Source organism: Camarhynchus parvulus, chromosome 3 (genome assembly GCF_901933205.1).
Source record: "Camarhynchus parvulus chromosome 3, STF_HiC, whole genome shotgun sequence".
Lineage (NCBI taxonomy): Eukaryota > Metazoa > Chordata > Aves > Passeriformes > Thraupidae > Camarhynchus > Camarhynchus parvulus.
This window is the reverse complement of record NC_044573.1, coordinates 81,500,580-81,514,952: the sequence shown is the minus strand read 5'-3', so window position 1 is coordinate 81,514,952 and position 14,373 is coordinate 81,500,580. Positions and strand designations below refer to the sequence as shown.

The 14,373-nt window shown below is 36.7% G+C and overlaps 1 protein-coding gene across 17 annotated transcripts in view; it reads right to left on the bottom strand.

The window, feature by feature from the left end:
• Positions 1 to 14,373, bottom strand: part of MYT1L (myelin transcription factor 1 like) — a 310,332-nt gene that overhangs the window by 125,862 nt on the left and 170,097 nt on the right. For 15 of the 17 annotated variants that reach the window (XM_030946699.1, XM_030946700.1, XM_030946697.1 and 12 more), the window contains exons 3-5: positions 5,023 to 6,037; positions 4,807 to 4,840; positions 4,443 to 4,505 (exon numbers count right to left, since the gene is read on the bottom strand). In XM_030946699.1, coding sequence (XP_030802559.1) covers positions 4,443 to 4,505; positions 4,807 to 4,840; positions 5,023 to 5,119 — 194 coding nt within the window. In that variant the 5' untranslated portion in view covers positions 5,120 to 6,037. Of the gene's footprint in view, positions 1 to 4,442; positions 4,506 to 4,806; positions 4,841 to 5,022; positions 13,900 to 14,373 lie in introns of those variants that run through there. The other 2 variants (XM_030946705.1, XM_030946698.1) reach the window with 2 other exon arrangements.

Here is a 14,373-nt window from a genome sequence, read left to right as displayed (position 1 = left end):
CATTTTAAATATGAAGTGTTTATAATTTGGTCTTAACATTCTTCACTGAAATTTTATGCAAATTTTTTCAGATCACAATTGGTTTGCTTTAACTTCTATACAATGGCTGTATCTATTTTCAAATATACACTCTTGTATGCTCTAGAAGAATCCTAAATGAATATACATAGTGCCATGCTACCACCTTAAGATTTTTTTTAGGTCTCATATTTGTTAGAATATTATGTTAGAATATATGTTATATGTAGAATATTATTTGTTAGATTGTTAGGTTAGAAATGTGGCAGTTAGCAAGTGATGAATCCATTACAGAATCGAATTGCTTTTGTTACTTGAGAAAAGAAAAACAAAACTATTTTGTTAAGACACTTTTAAATAAGCCACTGTATGCAATCAGTATTTTTTAGTGGAATCTAGTTAGGATTTTTATCATGTGTCTACATACCTACTTATACGACAAATCATTGGCACCTATTTGGTATATGACATTGTTTTATAAAGGTGCTAAATGACGAGCAACAAAGTCAAGCGCAATATTTCTGAAACCATCATTCACATCTACTCAGTAAATAACACAGTTTGCACTCAATTACTCCAGAGTAACAATGGAATTTCCACCTGCAGAACAGACCACAAACTGGACTCACTTTTACTTTGTATTTTTATACATAGAATGTGATTCCTGTTGCCTCTGAAGTTGATTAATGAAACTGGCCAAGTTTCTTCTAATTGCAATGAAAGAACACTTGAATCCATGCTCTTCTTCAGATGCTTAGTCAAAAGGCATCCTGAAAATACAGTTGTGGGAATGCCCTCCTGGTCTGGTTAGAGTCACTGCTCTATATACAGATGGATTATTCACAGCTGAAAGTATGCAAGGATTTGGACCAAGCTTATTGTTCAAAATCAATTCACAGTACTGAAGATATAAGAGCAGTGTTCATTGTTATGCTGCTATGCACAATGGGCCTGAACAGCTACCAAGGGAATAAAACAACCTGCATCTGAGCCATGGCCCAGGAGATGCTCTGGTTTTCACTCCTAACATTTGAATTCTTCTCTCGTCTCCACCAGTATCTGAACATGTTTATGGCTTTTTTAAAAATTTATTTATTTATATCTTGCATTCAGATCTTTCACAACCTTTGTTTCCTTTTTGTTTTTCAGTTCATTTGGCCTCAGGTGCTTTGAAACATAAACAACAGGTACTGAAGTTCTATCTGTGTAAACTCTAACCTTGAGGCATTGCCTCATGCTGTGTGTCATAGCCAGCACTAGAGGGTCCATGTTAGCTTCAGATTTCCAGGTATTACTAAAACACACAAAAAAAGAGTCTGCTCTAGTAAGGCAGGCACACTATCTGACTTTGGGCACTCCCCAGTGCCCAAACTGGGTTGTCAATTCTTCTGACCTGTCCATGAAGCCACTGGACAGAGGTGCTTTCACCACACTAATTTTAGAGATCCCAGCATTCTGCCCTGAAGTGCCCTTTAGAGAAACTTGTCCAGCTAAGCTGTCTATTAGCATGTCCAGCCAACAAGCCAACATCAGGCACTGAACTTAAGACCCAGGAGGAAGCTACCAACCAAGTCACGTAAGGTTTTTCTTCCCTTCCAACTAAGATTTGACACAAAGAAAAACATCAAGGAGATGGAAATGATACAACAAGCTCTTACTACTGTTACACTACCTAGTTCCAGTCCCGTGTTTTCATACACCTCAAAACATCACTGGCATAGAAAGTCTGTTTGTTCCCTTAGTAAACCTACATTGAAGCTCTTTCCTAATTAAAAATACAACCAAGGCAAAAAACCTGTGGTAAAATCCTTCTTTAACTTTTATCTAATATTTTATCAGCTGAACAACATTTCATCCCCTGAATCTATCTGAAAATGTAAAAGGATCTGTTTATTTCAGTTCAAGCTTAATGTACTACCTGAGGATGGGTTTTCACCTTCCCAAAGATAAAATTACAATAATAACTAAAAAAAAAAAACAAACAACAACAACAAAAAAAAAAAAAAACAACCACCCCGCCCCAAAAAAACCAAAAAAAAAAAACACAAAAAAAACCCCAACACCTGGAATTCCAGAGACTTTAAGACATTTTAGAAGAAATAGAATTTTGGAGCACTCTTACTACATCTAGTGGAAGCAAATGCATTTCATTTCTAATAATGAGCTGGTCTGATATCATGAATGAAAAGGTCCTAACTTCATTAAAATGCTCTGTAGGTCTAAATGGAATTGTTAGGCATCAGCTGAGATATGCAATTCCCTGAACGCATCAAATTTTTAAGACAGTCTGATTTCCTTGGAAGAAATGTTTGAGGGTCTTTCCCACCCATATAGCAAAATAGAAAAAGAGGAAAATTCCTTCAAACTCTTTCAAAAAGGTAAATTTAGTAGGTGTTGGTTGTGTATAAATAGTGCTTCTCTTCTAGAAAATAGAAATTTTAGATAAATGTACATTGTAAACCTCAACAAAGAACTCTGTGTTTTTACATTAAATAGGACATATATTGGTTAAATATATTTTGATTAGTGGATTGGCAATCACGGTGACAAGAAAACATAAAAGTCCAACAAATTCTTTTGTAGAAAAAAAAGGAATTTTTGATCTATTTCCAATTTTTATTCTTATCGCATCTGCCCAAAATTTCATTTAATTAACAGCTCTGAGATTCAGTCTGTTCGTGTACTGACATACCAGAATCATGTCAAGAAGCAAAATATGGAATTAACATCTCAAAACTGCATGTAATCTTTTCAAACCTCACATTTATTGCTTCCTCTTTCCCCAAAACGGTGATCTTACACAAACACAGACACTAACTCTAACACAAAGTTAGAGCAATTCAGAAGAAAAGTCAGAATTTTTCAAGCTAAAGAGTTTCTTTCTGTATGTTTTTGATACCTGCATAGAAATTCCATGAAGTGTAAGGAAATGTATGTACCTATAATCTTGTAACTAGAAAGGCCATTATAATCGTATCACTTAACTGTTGACAGGTCATGGAATTTCTGAGGGAAAAGAAGGATTTAGTGCCATTCTTTAATTACTTGTGAGGCTTGCATTTCCATAAAGAAAACAGACAAAGGAAAACCATGGTTTGAAATGAGAAGTCACAACTGAATTTAAAAATAATTATTTTGGATACTTTTCCTAAATCAGTGTTCCAATCTAACCAAAGCCTTCAAATAGTAACAGAAATGTTACTGCTCTTATGAGTGAAGAAAAGATTAAGAAAATAAATGTGAATAATTATTTTATTATTTATACAGTTTAAATGTAATTCAAAGTAATTCTAATATCACTGTTCCTGGTCTAATTTTGAAAGTGTTTTCTGGACTTGTCCCTAAGCTTCATTCACTGATAAGAAAAAAGGAACATGAGTGGACTGAGTGGCACTGTCCAGTATCTTTTCATATTTCAAATAAATGTCTTAACCCCAAATATATAATTTCAATTTAATTCCTAGACCCCATATGCCCATTTCATACAGTAATCAGATCTGGTGTGAGATATCTACTCTTATAAAAACCACAAGTGCTTTATAAGATGAAAAATCAAGAATGAAAAAAACTCTTTAGAGTTTCAGGATAATTTAATACTGGTTTGAACACTTCCCTCAATCCAGAAAAGAGATGGCCTAAACATAAGCTATTTTATCTCCTACAACGTGCTGCTGTATAAAATATGTCAAATGAAATGCACAGCAATGAGAGAAAAACACATGTACTCTAGAGCTGTTAAATTTTAAAAATATTGCACAAAAAAGTTCACGGACAAATGGTTCAGGAAAGGAATGATGTTTAGACAGATGTACAACACAAATGAACATTGACCTTGCAGACACAGAAATGTAAAGATTGAGGTTTAAATTAATTTGAAGCACATGCAGTATGTGTAACATATGCTACCTTGTATACTATTAACCATAAACAGCTGGAATTTTTTTTTTAAAGGAGATGTCTCCACATTTCATAGTCTAGAAACTGAAGTAAAGGTATTTATAATACAGTATAACATTTGAACCCTGAAGTCTTATTATCATTGATTTGACTTAAGCTTTGCTTTGAATCTACCCTGATCATTCAACTTAAAATGCTCAGAAACTCTTTTTCATTCAGCTATGAAACACATTAAATAACATGAACATGAGCACCAACAGGTAAGCGGGGCCAAATCTTAATTTGCAACATATAAGCAAGAGAACTGTATGAAAAAATTGAGAGAAGATTGACAATGAGAACAAGTCTCCACAGCAAAAATGTGAGTTAAATTTTGTGACATTCAGAAAGAAAAAATAACCCTGACTCTAAATGGCTTCTAGAATATGTAACTGCTAATTTTTATCATTGCTTGGTTTATCAAGGTCATGCCAGATAACTTGTTTACCAAATCTCTTCACTAAATTATGAAAAATTACCGATATTACCTTCTGTGTCTTGCATATTTGCCACTAACATGACCACTGCCATCACAGCCAGGCGTGGGACAGCTGCAAAAGAGAGAATTAATTATATAGGTGTTGATGTGCTGCAGAAAGATTATACTAAAAGCAGGCAGACTAGGTATTACAGAGATGGAGGGCAACCAAGACAGGAAGAGAAATCAAATAACTGAAGGGGAAAAAAAAAAGAGGGGATGCTTTTTATTAGCAAGTCTCGAAGGAATTAATTTCATCAGTGCAGCAGGGCATGAGCAAACCACCAATGAACTTGAAAGTGCATTATACCCATTAAAAGGCATGAATTTTCTAAATTGCTAATGGGGATACATTTTACACTCAGAGCACTAACCTGAACAGCTCTTGTATGGCTGGTTCCACGGGAACTGCGGAGAGATGGAAAACATATAAAAATTTATCATCTATTACAAGTACCCCTCTTCTACAGAAAATTACCAGAAAGGTTGTGTAAAAGCAAGGGTCAGAATGAATCGTGCAAAGAGATTCTGGAGGATGAAGGTCACCCTGAGCAGGGGCCTTGAGTGATTTACTGAAGCAAGAGACATACCTCGAACACCTTTGGAGCGTGTGCGATGGCGCTTCTCGTCTGCATCCACCTCCATCTGGGAATAGATTAGCAGGCAGTCAATGTTCTTATCCTGCATGCACAGACTATCAATGCACAGACTGATACAGTCTCTCACACGATTTATTGACACTATTTTAATTCCATTTTATCCTGTAAGGGAAGGTTCTCCTTACAGGGGATTTTTAGGATCTTTGTGTTTATGTAAAAACAGAAAATGCAGTAATTTCTGCTTCAGACAGCCAGTTTCTGTGCCCTGCTTTCATAGCAAATTGCATGCAACTAAGCGCTGTTTCCTCTTTTCAAGGGGATATTTCTGACATAAACCCTTCATTACTCCTAAATATTCGAAAACAAGGATTCAATAGATTTGTATACAATTTAAAACTAAAGTCAAGGGGTCACACAACATAGGTTGTTTTCTAACCAAAGCCTTTACAGTGGGAAATAGAGGAAGTAATAATGACCAAAAAGGAGATGAAGATTCACCATTAGACCTTCAAATATTTCATGTTACTTAATATGGCATTACAATCTTTGCCAGCACGTTTCATAGTTTAGTTGTGTTTTTCAAGTTTTAGGAATGGGCTCATTTGCTACATGACTAGATCTTTATCTTCATTTTGCAAACAGCTTGCCAATCCAATGTAGTTTTCTGTGCAGTAATAAATATATAGAAATCTTACATGTTTACCAGACAGGGCAAGCTTACAGATTAGGTCTTTGAAAGCATCACCATCACTGACCTATAGTAATTAATGTAGGGCCACATAGTTTCTTCTGATTTTACATGCACAATTGTCACCAGATTTTAAAAGGTAAACTAAATAGGCGATCTAGAGTTCAGGATTTTGTTCAACAGAAGCAAATTGCACTTAACTATGTTGAGAGACTGAGTCAGGGAAAATATATGCAGTATCTGTATCACCAGCTCCTTTGGCTGTAGAAGAACAAGATAGCAAGATGGATCTTCAGTGCTTCATACATAGTGATGATACTGTAAAGGTCAGGAAGCACAGAAATAGACCAGGGAGCTCTAGTTCCCCCAGGGGAAAAAAATCAATCACCCCCTTTATAGCAATATCCTTGGATTGATATCTGGTAAGAATGTCATATATCTCATGCAAAAACATGGAAAAGGGTCCAAGTGACTTGCAGCTAACCCTTTAATCACCTAACTTTCTTTGGTCAGTACCTTAACACAAACAATTTGGGAAGTAACTAGGAAAGAACAAATCAAGGAGTGTTTTTAAAGAGCTCTCTCAACATGTAACAGCAAGAGGAAAGAATCACCTCAACAAAATTTGTAGGTGGCAGGGATTTGGTAAAAAGAAAGTGTCACTCTCACAAGGTTCTTTGCTACGATGTAGTTCTCTTTCTCAGCAGTCATCATCTGATTCCTGGTAGTGTGGTGTATTCCACACTAACAGGGTAATTTAAAATAGACTGATATTATGAAAGCTAACAGAGCACCAGACACTTTTAGGGGGCTTCAGGTCAGTCTTCTGCATAACTTTGAGTGGGTTTAATTTTAAAATTAAGAATTTAATTTTCATATTAATTTAATATTTTGCTGAGTGCAGATACATTTGGAGCATAAGCCTCCATCTTCATCAACCAATCATGCTAGCTGAGATCCCACAAGGTATTCCATCAAACCCTCAACTGCCAGTCCAGAAAAGTATGGAAATGTACAGACCAATCCTTTCTTGTATCTAGCAACTCTGTGCAGAATTTTCAGGTGTCTTCTGGCATCAGAAATGGCACTAACTGCCTATGCTTAGACAACTGAATTTACCCCCAGGTTAACACAGCCACTGGAGCCTGAGGACCAACTCCCTCTGATCAGCTCCATGAAGCTACTTCAGCTGGATAAAATCAGTCTCTAGGCACCTCTGCCTCTGCTGTCTAGCTCTCCATCAACTATTGCATGAGACACTTGGCATGCCTGTAGATATCTTCTATAGGCACCTAAACTGAATCTTAAACATTACCCACCCACAATATCTATCCTACACCTTCAGTTCACATCCTAGCCAGTTTCTTAGCTCCAATGACTTGAGAGGCATTTGAAGCTTTTAAAGCTAACATATCAAAGCACATAACAGCATCTCTGGAATATAAAAATTATTTACTAGATGATAATATTCTTTTCCTTTTGCTAATAAGAAAACAGTGCACTGTATTATTCTATAAGTCTTGAATGTGTAAGGACTTGACAGGAGACCAGAAGCAAAGTTACTTGATCTTCAGACTAGTATGTTTTTAAAATGTTTGAAAAACATTATCTAGCCTCATTTGTCAATACTGAAAAACCTGCTGAAAGAACTATTACGATCTTAACGTGGAAATGCTGCCCCAGTTATTATGATAGTCTGTGTACATTTATAAGGGGCAAACTACAAAACAGATTTATCTGTCTTTCTAAACCAAAGTAAGCACTTCAAAAACACTGAGGGTAGTATAGTACACTTTTAACGATAGTGACAATCACAGAAGAAATAACGAAGCCCCTGTAAGATCCATACAATCTATATCCAGAAGCAGGTCAAAGAAACAAAAACATTATAAAAGCTGCCGGCACACAATGCAATTTTAAATTTTGTTGTGCATCCCACCTAGTTTGCTGCCACTGAAGAAAAGCACAAATTGACCTGCCATTGTCTGTGACCTAGATGCCCTCTCATATATGCCAATGTGAGTCTTGGATGCTCTAGGACACATCAAATGATAGATGCCTACATTTAGTCAATGGAATTTTGCTTTATACTTATATGCTTGCCTACAGATCCTTGTCAGTCATATCAAAACTTCAGCCTTCATTTCTCCATGAATTACATGCTGGATGCTCGGAGTAAGCAACTTCCTGAAATTCTAGCAAGATTTGCACTGGTTCTGCAAAAGTCTAGTCATCTGGCAGTCTACCACTGCAGTCCTCAGTGGCACCCCTGGCACTTCCATGATCAGGAACATAATTCTGCTACCGAGACCATCAATCTCACACAAACATGGACTTCCTCATCACTTTCACATGCAGGAAAAGGAAATGCAGACTTTGGTCTCACAAGGAGTCCACCTTAGTAGTTCTACTTCATTCATGACCTCTAAATTACAGCTCTGTAGCTCAGCTCTTACTTAGCCTCTGTTACAGAAAAAAACTTGTGGACATGAAAGACAGGCTGGCTAGGGTTAGTCTTAGCCTGGCATCTAATATTACATATCAAAGCAAAGAGAAAGGCATCAGGAATAGGAAGAGAAGAAAGTTTTAGCCTTTCTTCAAAGAGAAGCTCTAGAAATGAAAATGGAAAAGTCTAAGCTGATTAGAGTGGAGTATCTCTCTTACAAGAAAAAGCTGAAAGAATTTGGTTTGCTAAGCCTGGAGAAGAGAATGCTTCAGGGTAACCTAATTGTGGCCTTCCAGTACCTGAATGGAGCCAACAAGAAAGATGGAGAGGGACATTTTTCAAAGGGTATGTAGTGACAAGAGAATGGTTTCAACCTCAGCGTAGGTTTAGAATGAGTATCAGGAAGATATTCCATGAAGGTAGTGAGACACTGGGAGGAAGAGGCTGCCCAGAGAAGCTGTGTATGCCCATCCCCAGCAGTGTTCAAAGGCCAGGTTGAGCAACCTCTGAGCAACCAGGTCTAGTGGAATATTCCCTGCAAAATCAGGGAGGTTGGATGATCTTTAAGATCGCCTTCAACCCAGGCCATTCTGTGATTCTACAATTCTCAATTCTCAGCAGGAAAAGATAAAAGAGGTCTAGGTAGAAATTAAATCTGTAAATTAGAATTTTGAAGAACCAAATTATTGAATGTGCCTTACTTAGGACAATGGGCAGGGAGAGGTAGATCTGGGAACTCTGTACCACCATTATATGCATTCGTGTTACTGAAGATTTAGAGAAACAAGACATGAATAGCTATAGTGCTCTCACAAATAAATCACAAGATGCTATACTAAATACAAATTTTCTGAGTAAAACCAAAAAAAAGTCTGCATGGTCACCTGCACTGCATGCAGGCAATAAGACTTGTTACATCTCACTGTACAGAATCTTATACCAGTAACTACTACTACACACACACAAACACAAGGTGCTTTTAAATTGTCAGTATTTGAAAGCTGGAAATAATAATGAGACAAAATGAGAAGAAGACAATTTTATAATATAAATTGACTACAGTTAGGAGCAGGTGAAAGTATTTCATTAACTGTTAAAAATAGAAAAGGTACATAGTCATAAGAGAAGAATTCGTTAATAAAAGAGATTTGATGATGATATTATTATTATTTGAAAATGTAGTAATAGTAATCAACAAGAAAATTTTTTAAAAAAGATATATATGTCAGTATTTTTAATTTTAAAATCAAAGTCTCAGACAACATTTACCCCCCCAAAAGAAACACAGGCTAACAGGTCTTCAATACATTGCTGTTACTTGGGGAATGAGAAAAAACTGAAAAAAAATATTGTGAAAAAATTTTATTTGTAACTTTTAAAATTAACCTTTACTAATTGCTGAGGGGATGGTGAGGCTCACTAAGTTAATATTCCTGGTGCTGGCCCTTAGTATTGTCATACAAAAGCAATATGGGATACAAGATGATGACCTAATTAGCAGCAGTCAACACATCGTCATGGAAAATCTGTAATCAAAAACACTTGATAGTGTTCTTTGAGAATATTCTAAAAGTTTTCAGTAAAGGTAGCTATGTTAGGATATCATATCCTTAGAAACCTTTGAAACCTTTTGCTTTCTCTTGCTGAGCATTCAGACAGTAAGCGCTTCCGAAAATCAACACATTTATCACAGTTAGCAAATATTTCTCCAGAAAAGAAATATCTGTATTAAAATATTTTTCCAGAAAAATTATTTTGTATAAAAGTCATTTTTATACAAAACTAATTTTAAAAACAAACAAAAAAAATATATTTAACAAGACCCTTTCTAATATAATCCCACAGGCATACATTTACCCCTACAATATTCAGTATCTTCTCCAGTACTCTGGAAAATTATATGCTACTGAACTATGCAAATAATAGAGAAATTAACAGAATGATAAACTATGTTGGAGACAGGCCAATTACATATGGTGGCCTGCATCATTTGGCAGATTTGATCCATCTGAAGAACATGGTTCCAGGCTCCTGCATGTATGAACAACACTTGTGGGCCATGCTCGACAGACATTAGATCACAGTCTGCCAGTCAGTAACAGTGAAGTGGATCTGGACAACCAGATGAGCACAACCAACTTCTGCACTACTGCAGCTCAAGAGCAGAATGTGATCTGTAGCTGCTCAACCTTTAAGGCTGCATTAATCTTCCAGAAAACCGCTGAATTATTCAGATACGATCAGTAACTTCTAAGAACAGAGAGCAAGTTTTCAACAGGACCTTATCTGTTGGCTTGCTGGAAAACCTGTTGGAGTCTTCAGGTTTTTAAAGGATTTAAGGCTTTGAGTCTCACCACAGAGCTACCTGAACTCCTGGGAGTTTTGCAACCAGCACCACTCTCCCTGTCCCCAGATATAGTCACATATCTACCACTTGGACTTTCTCACAGCTGCCAGCTGTAAATGATCAAGAGATTTGGCCTCCTTTCCAGGACAAATTGTGAGTTTTGCTCCCCTGAGGGGAAGTAGGTCAGCATTTTCTTCCCTTGAGGGCAGGTACTCCTGAAAATGATTCTTCCAGTTAAAATTCTGAAGGTATCTGTATTTCTAGCTAGAGGCATGATGACTGCAAGGTTCAGTCCCAAGTTTCTAAATTTCCAAGTCAGCCAACAATTTCTTAGTGAATTATTATGGTTTCTCTCTAGCCACGATGTATCAGAAGTGTAGAAAGCCAATAAGAGCTAAGGGCCTTAGATCTGGACTTCCAAAATTCATCTTTCCTAATTTTTTTTCTTACTTGTATTTCTTCAAATCCAACAACTTGATTCTCAAACACTCTCAAAAGATGTCCAGTGTTTACTGAGGCAAAGCATTCGCTGTCTATACTGTAGAAAGTTCTGGGCTCCTCAGGATGAGACAGACATGGAGCTCCTGGAGAGTTTCCAGAGGAAGGCAACAAAAATGATTAAGGGACTGGAGCATCTCTCTTGCACAGGAAGGCTGAGGGAGCTGGGCCTGTTCTGCCTAGAGAAGAGGGGGCTGCGAGGGGACCTCATCAACGTCTGTCAGTATCTGAAGGGAGGGTGTCAGAGGATGTTTACACGCTCTTCTCAGTGGTGCCGTGCCCAGCAATAGGACAAGACTTAGTGATGCATGGGAAGTTCCACCTGAACATGAGGAAGAACTCCTTTAGTATGTGGGTGACTGAGAACTGGAACAGATTGCCCAGAGAGGCTGTGGAGTGTCCCTCACTGAAGATATTCAAGAACCATCTGGACACAATCCTGTGCCACGTGCTCTAGGGTAACCCTGGTTAAGCAGGGAGGTTGGACCAGATGCCCCACTGTGGTCCCTTCCAACTTGACTCATTCTGTGATTCTGTAGATGATCATCTGTGACTCCAAAAATATATGGAAATGACTGTCAAATACTAGAATTACTGCTTAATTGTTATGGTCAATCACGAATGTTGCTTAAATTGATAGAAATATTGTTTTTCCCTAATCAGTAATATTGCACATACTCATAATGTGACAAAGTAAAATGTTTGGAGAAAAATATGACTTCCTGAAAACCTAATGAGTTTATTACATTAAAAGATTGCAGTTTAAAATTTATCTCCATGTTACTCAAGTTACTCAGTAAAGGCATATTTTCATCCCCTATGATGCAAGATGCAAATTTCTGCAGGTAAGATTTCTTTATTATTTTAATCACCAAAGTTTTCTCAGTATCTCTTTTTATAACTAAAAGAAAATTACATTTTTCTGTGTGAAAGACAAATTAAAGGATTCAAAGAATTTTTTTTTTAACCTAGTGTCTCAAGGAACAAAACAAAATATGTCAAATGCATTTCTCACATTTAAAATGCTCCTACATCTATAATCAAAGAAATACGACCTGGAGATGATGAATAGTTTATGTAAGCAGTGTATCCCATACTATGTAAGTATTTTGTGCAGTCTTCCTAAAAAAACTGCAAACTGACCTTCTATTGCTCTCCTCAGAAAATAATAGGCAAATCCAAAGTTTAACATAACCTCTTTTCAAGCATTTCTTTGTATTCCAAAAGAAACTAATTTCTCAATTATGACTCCTAGTAATCTGAATATGTTTTTATAAACTGGATCTATTTTGTGAGACACTGTTTAACCTACCTGGTAAATGGGACATTTATCAATTATTTCAATGGGCCCCAAATATCTCTGTTGTATAACACTATCTGCTTCAGCAGGTCTTCCTCTCCCCTAGGCAGACAAAACCTGAATCAATAACAATATTTGAACCTTAATTTATGCCCTACTGTTCTTTTTTTTTTTAATTGGTTCCATTCTAGGCTAAAATGTGTGTACTTGTGGGTGAAGGGAGAGTGGTTGATGGCATTTGGCTCAATTTTAACAAGGCTTTTGACAGTATTCTTGTGTCTCATTATGATGATATTTGCATAGTCAGTTCTTTAAAATCAGTTCTTAATATTTCAATCATCTTGATTAAATATCGTCTATTACTGTTATTAACAGACTACAGAAAAATTCAAAATCTTGATTTTGACAGAAACCTGTCTGATTCTCCCAAATACATTTAAGGTGCTTGTTTCTTATTTTAAGATCTGCAAGATAAAAGAGACACAAAACTGCAGGATAGAAAGTTACTCTAAGAAGCTACTGGAGTGTTTAAGGAAAAGTCAGGCAGAATGGAAAGCCAATTTCCTCTCCTTTCAGACTCTTTCCTCCACAAACCCAGATGCATTCAGATGGACATCTGAAATTTAGTTCAAATATTTTAGAGCACCCTTTTAGGAAAAGGCAAACTTTATAAAAGAACTACTGTATTTGAATCTTCCCCTTAGGAAAACACCTGCATACAACCAGAGCAGAATTCCAGGGGAACTCTGCAAAGATAAAAGTTACAAGTTGAGGGTACATAACACAAAGTGAACAAATAGGCACGTGGGCAAATTAATGACTAGAATATAAATTAATCCTTTGCTCTCTTCCACTTGTGATGAACACAAAGCTTTCATTAATATCAAGGAGAGTCCTTCTTGCAGAATAATAGGAGAATATATCCTCAGGACTTGTTCTGAAACTTTCAGTAAGAGTCATACTCCTGCTGTAATGCACAGAGGGAATCCAATTCCTCCATTTTCAAATGAACAGTGAAAGCTGCAGACAAATCTGTAAATACAGGCCAGAATAAGCAGAATTCTGGTTAAACTCACAAGTTCCTCATATATCACCATTTCTTTTTATGGGGAAATACATTTGGGGTTCAATGAAGTAACCTCACAGGAAGCAGAGAACCCTTTCAAGTATTTCTCACTGGATTCAGATTAGAGTAGAAAAGACCCAAAGTGCACAGAGGTCATTTGAGCATCTTTCTCTTATTACCTCCTTTTATCTTATATATGAAGAATGAGAAAGTAATATGGAAAAAAGAGGTAAGAAGAAATAGCCCTGGATCTTTAGCACTTTCTTAGGACCAAAGATATCCACTCATCAGTCTGGCTCCACAAAGTTACTTTGGAAATGCTCAGTGAATAGGCTTTGGGACACGAACCAAAATTTCAGAAGAACATATCCAGAATACATCCATGCAGCTGAGCAACTCAAATTGCACCATAACCAGTCACTGATGGTGGTCCTGTGCCAGGCCACTTGATCTGTGAAGGTTCAAGGTGGTGAATGTCAGCACAGGCTGACAGGATCTTCCAATAGTGAAGACTCAGTAGCTTTATGTCATGTACATCCCCCCCCGCCCCGCCCCAATTAATAAGCATTTCTTACTAGGGACTTGTGTATTTTTCACATGAGAAGAAAAAAGAACTGCCTTAGAGGTTGTAAAGTTCCTGTTACAACTCATAGTTTGGTAATACAGATCGGCTTAAACAAGAATTCACAGTTCCTTGCATTAGATGCAGACACTGAAAGAAAGCAGTCTGTGATTCGAAGGCCTCCTAATAAGAAATTAAATATAACAGGAGGAAGAATAGGGCTACATATTTCTCCAGTGCAGTCAGCAAAGCACTCAGAAGCAGCACAGATTAAAGCTGAATGTTAAATTTATAGTAAGAATCAAACAAAAAATAGAGAGAAATAATTTGTTCTTAAAAGAACTGTAATTTCCTTGTCATGAATAGAAGAAGCATATTTCTGTTGGAAGATGCTACTTTCAAGTGGGGATGATAAGCAACTTAAAACTTTAGTAA